This window comes from Pinus tabuliformis, chromosome 4_2 (assembly GCF_031772625.1).
Source record: "Pinus tabuliformis cultivar Carrire ecotype Pingquan chromosome 4_2, CPIR1, whole genome shotgun sequence".
Lineage (NCBI taxonomy): Eukaryota > Viridiplantae > Streptophyta > Pinopsida > Pinales > Pinaceae > Pinus > Pinus tabuliformis.
This window is the reverse complement of record NC_142304.1, coordinates 488,435,748-488,446,093: the sequence shown is the minus strand read 5'-3', so window position 1 is coordinate 488,446,093 and position 10,346 is coordinate 488,435,748. Positions and strand designations below refer to the sequence as shown.

The 10,346-nt window shown below is 45.2% G+C and overlaps 1 protein-coding gene across 1 annotated transcript; it reads right to left on the bottom strand.

The window, feature by feature from the left end:
• Positions 1 to 1,690: 1,690 nt before the first annotated feature.
• On the bottom strand, positions 1,691 to 6,917 carry LOC149170096 (uncharacterized). The gene is made up of 6 exons (XM_089425444.1): positions 6,054 to 6,917; positions 3,846 to 5,729; positions 2,563 to 3,299; positions 2,434 to 2,470; positions 2,237 to 2,349; positions 1,691 to 2,105 (listed from the first exon to the last, which is right to left on the bottom strand). The coding sequence occupies exons 1-6, from the start codon at positions 6,915 to 6,917 to the stop codon at positions 1,691 to 1,693; spliced, it is 4,050 nt and encodes a 1,349-aa protein (XP_089281570.1).
• Positions 6,918 to 10,346: the final 3,429 nt, after the last annotated feature.

The window sequence follows — 10,346 nt, the reverse complement described above, 5'->3', positions numbered from 1 at the left end:
ATTTTCCTTTCCCAGTCCAAGTATGCTTGTGATATTCTTCGTCATTTTCACATGGAAGACTGTAAGCCAGCCCCTTCTCCCTTTCAGTCTGGAGTCAAACTTTCAGTCTCTTGTACTTCTCCTGAAGTTGATGCTACCTTATACCGTCAACTTGTCGGAAAACTCTTGTATTTAACCCATACTCGTCCTGATCTTTCCTTTGCTGTTGGCCTTGTTGCTCGTTTTATGCAAAACCCCCGTGAAAGTCATTGGAAAGCAGCTAAAAGAATACTTCGTTATGTTCGAGGTACAGTACAGTTTGGGATTCATTACAGTGCCAAAGCAGCTCCTCTGTTAGTTGGTTTCACTGATTCTGATTGGGCTGGTGACCCTGATGATCGGAAGTCTACTGCCGGTTATGTCTTCACTCTTGGTTCAGGACCTATTACATGGGCTTGTAAGAAACAGGCTGCCATTTCTCTTTCGTCAGCAGAAGCAGAGTATCGTGGTGCCGTGGAAGCTAGTAAGGAAGCCTTGTGGCTTCGTCAGATCCTATCAGAGTTTGGCTTTGAGCAGCAGCATCCAACCACACTTTGGTGTGATAATCAAAGTGCCATTCAGCTATGCAAAGATCCAGTCCAGCATCAGCGCAGCAAACACATTGAACTACACATGCACTTCATCAGAAAGCTCATTCATGACCATGTTCTTGAAGTGCAATATTGTCCAACAGATGATCAGGTTGCAGACATCTTCACAAAGGCTCTCACAGAGGCGAAGTTCACTAAACTTCGATATATGCTTGGAGTTCAGGAAGTTGTCACTAAGGGGGGATAGGCTCTAGTGCCTCCTTCCTTCTCCTATTGTGTCATATTTGTAAATCCTTCAATCCTATCCCAAGTTGTTCTTAAGGGGGGATGTTAGGATATTCCGACACATAGGATATAGTTAAGTTCAACTTGGTCTAGTATAGAGTTAGGTTAGAGTTAGGTAAAGTGTGTTTCTTTACCGTTGTACATTTTGTAACTTACAATCCGACGGTCACGATATGTAGTGATCCGACGGTTCACTCTCACCTCGGTATTACCGACACTTGATCCGTGGCTTGACACCCGATTGGTCCATGAGTTCTATTTAAAGCGCATGGAGGGTCATTGTTCGGGTAATCCGTGCATGAGAGAAGCTTATGTAAATTTTCATTCTTTGATTAATAAATTGCCTGTAGTACCCACGTTGGGACAGGTCGTGGACTGTTTCCCTCCTTGCACTTTGAGGGTTTTAACCACGTCAAAAATACTAGTGTATTGATTTGAGATCTGGTTGTGAGCGGTGTCCTTTTGGTGTTCTTTCTGAGGAACTTACCCTGTAAATTCCTACACCGACCGTGGCACTTTGGGTGGCTTTTCTCGACTCAGAATTCGCCCTCGCAGGGGCAGCGCTACCAACATGACAACACAGAATTGTTTTCAGACCATACCAAAATATCCCGCGCAGGGGCTTCAGAACAAAATTTCTCCCTCGCGGGGGCATCAAAAGACTCGTAACAGTATCCTTGCAAGGCCTGCTGCCCAGACCATAGTAAACATGGACATAAACAAGGACTAGAGAGACACAAACAAAGATATATAACCTAATCCAGACCCCAACAGAGACCAAGGACCTATACCAGACCTGAATGAGAGAAATGGTTGACAGAGTGTGCCGCTGGAAGCTATTCCTCTGGCTTTTCCTCAATAATTCTGCACCACCCGTGACCTTCTGGGTAGCCCTCCCACATTGCCATGGGGTTCTGCATGGATGTCGACGCCTTCTGCTCTTGAGGTCGAATAGGGGTCTGCTTAGGTTCCTTCGCTGGCACTTCCTCTGCAATTTCCATTTGCACAACTGGGTGTTTCTCCCCACTGCCCTCTGGGTGTTCCTCTGCAATTCCCGGTTGCGCTCCTTCGTCATCTTCCGGAGGAGCCTTAGTGAAAAGAACCGATATGTGCGCGTTAATGCCAGAATTGTCCCTCGAGCTGCCAAGGGTGAATATGGCCGAGCCAAACGCTGGGAGAAGGTGCGATCCAGCATTGGAACTGCCAGCCTCCATGAATTGACTGGCCTGTATAGGAGTGGCCCCTGCCCTTCTATAGCAATAACAACAGCAACAGTGATGGTGGGCATCCGCAACAGGGTGACGTGAAGAACCACCTCGCCCCGAACCTCTTCTACTTGGCATCCTCTCCCTGGGTCGTGCCATGGTTGCAGGGACGCCAACAGTTTGTAACCGGGCAATGCTTGAGGGCTTGTCTGGTTTGAGTCACCCGCCAACTGAATTTCGTCCCCAAACTGTTCCGTGACAGAGCTCAGCCGCACAAAAGCAGCGATCCCCTGAATAAACAAGCAAGAAGTTTTCTTTGGCAATTTGAATGCCATCACTACCAGCAAGAACAGAATCCTTAAAGAGACACTTACCCTCAGAGATCTGAACTGCGTGTTCTGCACTCTGAGTCTGAAACCGCAACATTCCTTCATACTTAAAACTACAGACATTCCCTCGATTCTTGCCCGCTTTAATTGCTCTCTGCAGACTCGCCATAGTACCTTGCTTCCTCATTAAGAGCTCTGCTCTGCGCCTCCCGTCTTAACTCCTCGGCGGCGAGGGGCATTAAACTCCCATTGCGTTCACGAGGTGGCACATGTCTGGCATGTGGCTCCTCACTGCCTGGCATGTTGACACCCGCATCCGGGGAGGCAGCATCTCCTTGGATCAAGCTTTCACATTCCTGGAACTGGTGCATGTTAGGAATGATGTTCGTGTTTCCGAATAGGAGGATGTGTTCAGTCTCTACCCCAATGTTGGCCAGGAGGTCAGCTATCTTGTTGCCCTCTCTTTTAGTGTGATTGAAGGAGATGGCTCTATTATTGCTCAGCTTTTGTGCAATGTCATTTAGCCTCGCTTCTAGCCTCCAACTGGGTGCTACTTTCCTTGCTTGTGAGCCGTTCTGTATGCGAGTGGCCATGTTAATAAGAATCTGTGAGTCGCCTTCTACAATCAGGGGTTGAAGATTGAGATTCCAGGCTTGCAGGAGACCTTGCCAAAGCCCTTCTAGCTCTGCTGAGTTGTTGGTATCCCACCCCATGTTCCCAAAGTATATCTGCATAGGAGTGCCTTCATGGTTCCTCAATATGCCACCAAATCCAGCTGCTCCTGGATTACCTTTGGAAGCCCCATCAAAATTAAGTTTATATGAGTTTTTAGGGGGGGCTTTCCAATGGCAGTTGTCCTTGCAGTTGCTATTAGATGGGCTATTCTTGAGCGTTTCTTGAGGTAAATGCAGCTGCCAATTGTCCAGAATGCTTTTTTCATTGTTTGTGGATGGGAGATCTTCCTTTGTCCACGATTGAAGCGACATCGTTTCTTGGAGATTCCTATGTATCCTGTTCCAGGTTTCTTCAATAGGGGAGCGTTTGTTTTTAAATATACGTTTGTTTCTTTCCTTCCAAACGTTCCATAAGACGATCCCCGGGATGATGCTCCATAGATGGTTGAGGATCTCGCTTTTGTAGGGATGCTTTGGCCATTGTCTTATGGAGTTGATGATGTCATTTTCCCCTCTGCATCTTTTTTGGCATCTGAAGCCTACCTTTTCCCATAGTTGATTGGCAAGAGGACAAGTATCCAGGAGGTGTTGAAGAGTTTCTTCACTTTGAAAGCAGTTGTAACAAACAGAGGGACCATGAAAGTTTCGTTTTCTAAGTTTATCCCATGTGAGAATTTTTTTATGTCCTACTAGCCAGAGAAAGAAGGATATTTTGGGCCAGGATCCGAGCCCCCATATTTTGCTCCATAACGGGTCTAGAGGAGTGGGGGAGTTGCATATCACCTTGTAGGCTTCTGAGGTAGTGTAGGTCCCCTTGGGTTGGTATCCCCATCTGAGGATATCCCCGCCGTCATCCTGCCTTATGCTTCTTTTCCTTAACTCTGTCCCCAGCTCTTCTTCCTTCCGTGCATCTGTATTGTTGAGAATTTGGTTACTCTGTTTCCATTTTCTGAATCCATGCTCCATCTCCTGCATCCAAAATTGTTGTACTTTTTCCTGCTGCTGCTCCTGCCTGTCTGGTATCAGAGAAGGGTGAAGAACACTTGTGAGCTTGGGCATTTGGTTCCAGGCATCTGTCCAGAATCTTGCCGTGCGTCCATTCCTTATTTCCCAGAAGCTGTGCTGTTGAATTAGCTGATAGTGTTGTTTGGCCGCATTCCAGATTGGCGACCCCTTTTCGATAGGAATGAATCTGATGAGTTCTTCTTGTGGTCTGTTACCAGCATATTTGGCTGTCCAGATTTTAACCCAGGGCTTATCTGGGTTAGTGATCCATTGCCACCAGATCTTGGCATTCATAATGGAGTTGCTATACTCTGGGTCCCTTAGCCCAATGCCTCCCTTGTCTTTGGGCATGCATACCGTGGTCCATTTAACCAAAGCCCATTTGCGATTAGTAGCCGAGCTGCCCCATAGAAAATTACGCTGAAGGTTCCTAATTCTTTTTAGTACCCACTTTGGCGCAGCAAGGATAGAGAAAAGGTACAGAGGCATTGCCTGAAGGACAGACTTGATGAGAACCACACGACTGGCTAAGTTTAGAGATCTATAAGTCCAGAGGTTGAGGCGGGAATCAAGTTTCTCAAGGAGGGAGCGCCACGCGGGCTGCTTTATGGCTGATGCAGTGAGGGGAGCGCCAAGGTATTTGGAGGGGAGGGTTGCAGAGGGGAAGCCCAAGATGCGAGTAACAACAGTTTTGACCGAAGGAGGAGTGTGAAAGAAGAAAACCTGCGATTTAGAGCAGTTGACATGGGTGCCAGAGGCTTCCGAGAAATCCTGGAGGAGGGATTTTAGGCGGGAGGCTTCTTGTACAGAGGGATAGCCAAAAAGCATGGTGTCATCAACGAACTGCTGATGAGAGGTGGCAGAAGTGTTGTGAACCGAGATGCCTTTGAGCTGATGAGAATGGAGGGCCTGTTTAATGTGTCGACCAAGTCCTTCAGCCATGAGAACAAAGAGAAAGGGGGATAAGGGGTCCCCTTGCCTGATACCCCTAGAGGGTTTGAAGGGGCGGGAGGGAATGCCATTCACAAGGATGGAAAATTGAGTAGATGTGATTAGGCTCATAATCCATCGGACCCAAGTGGAGCAAAAACCAAAAGCTTTTAACATATGAGATATGTAATTCCAGCTAAGTTTATCAAATGCTTTGGAGAGATCCAATTTGAGAAGCATACCTGCTTGCTTTGAGTGCTTGAGGGAATGAATGATTTCGTGTGTGAGTAGAATACCATCCATTATTTGTCGACCTTCCACGTACCCTGACTGTTCCGGAGAGATGAGCAGAGGTAGGAGGGGTTTAAGCCGATTTGCAATAACTTTAGATATAACTTTGTAAATGACGTTGCATAAGGCAATTGGCCTGAATTTATCAGGGGTGATGGAATCCTCCTCTTTGGGGATGAGAGTGATGAAAGTGGAGTTGAGGGAGGGAAGAAGCCAGCGCAGGGCCCTGGATTCTTCAACTATCTGCCAGACTTCCAGCTTTATCATATCCCAAAAAGTATGAAAGAATGTGGTGGTGAATCCATCTGGGCCAGGGGCCTTACCTTCTTTAAGCTGAGACATTGCCTCATCCACTTCCTGGGGGAGAATAGGGCGCATGAGAAGCTCATTGTGTTCCTCCGTGATGAGCTTTGGCACATTGCTGATTATTTTGCCTATAGCCTGTTGCCGATCTTCTATTTGCTCTTGATGGACATGTTGGAAGTGATTGAGGAGTACCTCTTCGATTTCCTCATGTTTCTCTACTTTTGCCCCTTCTTGATTTTGGATGAAGGGTATGTTGTTGTGCATCCTTCTTTGCACTGTGGTTCTGTGGAAGAATTTGGTGTTGCGCTCCCCCTCCTTCAGCCATCTGACTCTTGACTTTTGCCTCCAGTAGATTTCTTCCTGCTTTCTCCTATCCTCAAGCTGGCTATGGATGAGCCGTTCCTGTTCCAGGGTTGCTTCCGTATGCCCTTCCGTGATAATCTTTTGATGGAGATCCACCAGATCCTGATTTAACTCTTCCTGCGCCTTGAAGATATTTCCGAAGGTTTCCTTATTCCATCTTTTTAGGTGATTTTTGAGAAATCTTAACTTCTGCTGGAACTGAAACATTTTTGCTCCTTCTGGAGGGATGAAAGATGCCCAGGTGGTCTTGACAAAGTCCGTGAATGTGGGGTGCGTAAGCCAGAATCCTTCAAAGCGGAAGGGTCTTTTTGTTAGGTCACCTGGTCTTTGCCATTGTAGAGCGATCGGCCAGTGATCCGACCCTGTATGAGCAAGAATAGCCGCTGAGATATCTCCTCCTAAATGGACCGCATTGTCTGAGATGAGGAAGCGATCCAATTTGGAGGCGATTTGATGTTTGCCAGCCCTTCGGTTGCTCCAAGTGAAGGTACCGTTACAGAACGGCATATCTATGAGAGACGCCGATTGGATGAATTCCTTGAAGCGATTGGCTTCTGGTTCCATTCTGATTCTCCCTCCTATCTTCTCCTCGGTTTTAGTGATCATGTTGAAGTCACCTGCAACAATCCAAAGTGGGTGCCTTCTATTGTTGCTCAGAGCTTCTATCGTGTCAAGGAGCGCTACTTTACTTCCTGTGTCTTGTGGGAAATATACATTTGATAAGTTGCCATGAATGTTGGTACCCAGAATGTGAAAGGTCGCCTGTATGAGATGATGAGAGGCGTGAAAATCTGTGAGGGTTACTGCTTGGGTATTCCATGCTATAGCAAGCCCTCCTGAAGCTCCGGAGGCATCTACTGCAACCGAACGACAGCCTGGCCAGGCTTTTGAGAGAATGCTGCCTAGCGTAGAGCTATTACACTTAGTTTCCTGGAGGAAGCACATTTGCGGCTTTTCCATTCTAATCATGTTTTTTAACATCCTGAGCTTTCCGGGGCTGTTTAGCCCTCTTAAATTCCATGATACTAGCTTCATGATTCAACCATTGACAGAGGGCTTGTAGTACTTCGTCAACTTTGCATACCTGCCTGAATCTACCAGGATTTTCCCGATCTCAATCGTTCTTTGGAGGTCTGTTTTTCTTCCTCTCTTTTTTGTATCCTTTGGGCGTAGATTACCATCCCATTGGCTTCCTGGTTGTATCCCTAGTTGGTGCTGATGATAGGCTCGCGAGATGATCACTTCGAGCTTATTAAGTTGATGTTCTGGAATTGTATCGTATGCTTTCTTTTTGCAGGCTAGTTCTAATTCCAGAATATCTAGGCCATTCAGATCGATGCTTTCTGGCTCTTCTTCCATTTGTTGCACTTGATTGCTGTCTTCAATGTTGATCTCTGGATTCTGGGAGAGGTCTGCTTTTCCGTCAACTTCCATTTCCTTGTGTATCTCTGCTATTTCTTTCTGACCTCGACTGAGGATAGAAGGGATGATGATGGGGGGTGGAGATTTGGGAGGGGATTTTGATGGTGGGGGATGGGATGAGGAAGATGGGTGAGCAGGGTTGGCCTCAGCGTTAGTAGGATGCTCTTCAGAGGTTTGTCCAAGAATATCAAAGTTGTTCTTAGTTACTGGGCCATGGGATTTGTTGGGCTGGGGTTTGTACCCATTTTGGGGCTTTTTGTGAGAGCGCTTCCTGCTTTGGACTTTAGTGAAGCCTTCCTGGGTTAGGGTATCAGAAGGGTCAGGGGTACTGATTTTGGCATTTTGAGGGCAATCCCTGAAGAGATGTCCCAGGACATGACATTTCCTGCACCGAAAGGGAACATGTTCATAGTCGAGAGGCTGGATCCATTCTTCATCTCGGTGGGCTAGAGTTACCGACTCTGGTAGAGCTTCATTCAGGCGTATGAAAACACATATTCGAGCGTAGGAGATGTACTTACGCGATTTGGTTTCTTCTGCCGCTCTGATGTACTCTCCTACCCCATTTCCGATCCTTTTGAGGAGGTCCTCATCCCAATATTCATCTGGGAGAGAGTATAGTCTGATCCAGACTGGCGCCCAGGTAAGATCTTCCTTGTCTGGATTGAATCTGGGAATCCATTCCCTCAGATATAATCCTGCAGAGTTAAAAAAGTAAGGCCCTTCTACTAGTATTCTGTATTTGTCCTCTAGACAGAAAAAGATTGCAGTGAAGAAGCCTTTCGGCCCTAGCTGAAGTGTGACATCTCCTTTGGGTTTCCATTTCGCCGCGATCCAACCATATAGGGCTTTCTCAGTCGGCCAGAACCCTATGAACTTCCCGATGAGGGCATGATCTCGCATGTACTCTATTCGTCTGTCAATCTTGTCTCCCGGTAGCTCTATTCGTGGCCGTTCCTTGGCCACTGGTCGACATGTTGTTGAGGATATTTTCGGGCCTTCTTCTGGGGTTTCTTTTCCTTCTTGTGGATCGCTGTCTTCGTCCTTCCGCTTTCCAGTTTCCCTATTGTCATCTTGGTGTTTTTTCCCTCTGCCCAAGATTTCCTTGTCAACAGATCCAAAAATAACTGTTTGCTCCGGTTCGCGCTGCGACGGGGAGGGCTCTGACGCCCCCCCCTGAGGTTGTACCATTGCGTTGTGCTAATGCCCTGCAGCTCTGTTACGCTGCAGAGGTCTTCTCACCGCCCGTGAGTTTCTTCTCTGCTGTGCAGTCGGCGCCGTGGGTAGTTCGTTCAGAACCCTAGCTCAGAGCCTCCGCATGGAAGGAAAGGGTTTCCCGATGGTTTATTTTGTTATTACTACACATGGATACTATTTAATAAGTTACTGATGCACTGATTAAAGATCAACACACGATAAATTGACTAAATCATAAGTTCTCTCGGTATATGTTGGTTTCTCTATTCACAGTAGCGTGTACACACAAGTTCACTTCATTGAGGTAGCGTATATAAATATGTTTGGGAAATGAAATATTATTGAACTGTAAATACTGATTCAACCCCCCCTAGTATTATTCCAACAATTGGTATCAAAGCAGGTCCTTTGGTAGAAGCTTGATCGCTTGAAGGAAATCCGTAGCAACAATGGGAAGGAAGCAAAAGAATAAAGCACCTCAAAAGAAGAAGACATCTCAAGGGAAATGTGACAGTGGGAGAGACGATTGCCCATTATGTGGAAGCAACTCTTCAGATTCAGAATCACCTTAGAATGAAGATGAACAAGAAAAAGAATTATCAGGTATGAATTTGTTGTCCTTTGGTGATACATTTCTCTGTTCATTTGAAGATAATGAATGTGACAAAAAAACATCGGAATTTGCTCTTATGGGTGAAAGAGAAAGAAATCAAATAGAGGCAGAATTTAAAAAGCTCACAGACACAATTAGAGATCAAAAAGATCTAATTGATAAAAGGGAATGTGCCTACAAAGAAGAAGTTACCAGATTAAAATCTCAGTTGGAGGAAGGAAACAAAGTAAGGAAGCAGTACAAGGAAAAGGAAGATCAATGTCAAAGGCTACAGGATGAAGTGACATCATTGAGAAATGAAGTGAATGAAAAGGACACAACAACCAAGGAACTTATAGAAAGAACCAGCTACTGTGAAGGTCTTGAAGCTGTGGTTGTTTCTCTAAAAGAAGATCTCAAAAATTCAAATAAGCAAAATGAAGAACTACTCCAAGCATTTGAAGAACAAGAAAATGAAGTTCTCGAATTAAGGCAACAAGTGGAAGAAGGAAGAAAAGATGAAGAAATCATGAAGAAGAAATATCTTGAAAAGGAAGAGCAATATCAAGTTGAGGTAAATATCCTAAAAGGTAAATTAGAAGAAAAGGATAAAATTTTACAATTTCAAGATAATACTAAGATTTTGGATGATATTCTTAGTAGTCAAAGGTCTCCTGCCATCAAATTTGGTCTTGGTTTCCATGAAACTGTTAAAGGTGAATCTAGCTCACAAATTGAAGCAAGGAACTCTAGTGCAAAATCTGAAATTCTCAACAAGGAGATAAGAGGTCAACCTCATCAACAACCAAGGAAAGAAAGTCTTCAAAGAAAATCATTTACTCCTAAATATGGAAGTGTTAATCGATTCTTTCCTTTGATGAGTAATGTTGAATGTTTTATATGTCATAAATTTGGACACTGCTGTAGAGGGAATATGAAACATATAAGATGTTATGCTTGTAACAAGTTTGGGCATATAGAAAAAGAATGCAGGAGCAAATTTCGGCCAACATACCAAAAGGAGAAAACATCATCACACTCCAAGGTATGGAAGAAGAAGGAAGTACAAACAGAAATATGTGGCATAGCTCAATATGCTGATAGAACAGACTCGGGAGGAACTGAAAGTATGGAATTTTAGTGCTCTAATTCTCATACGTAGTTATCATGAAGACAAG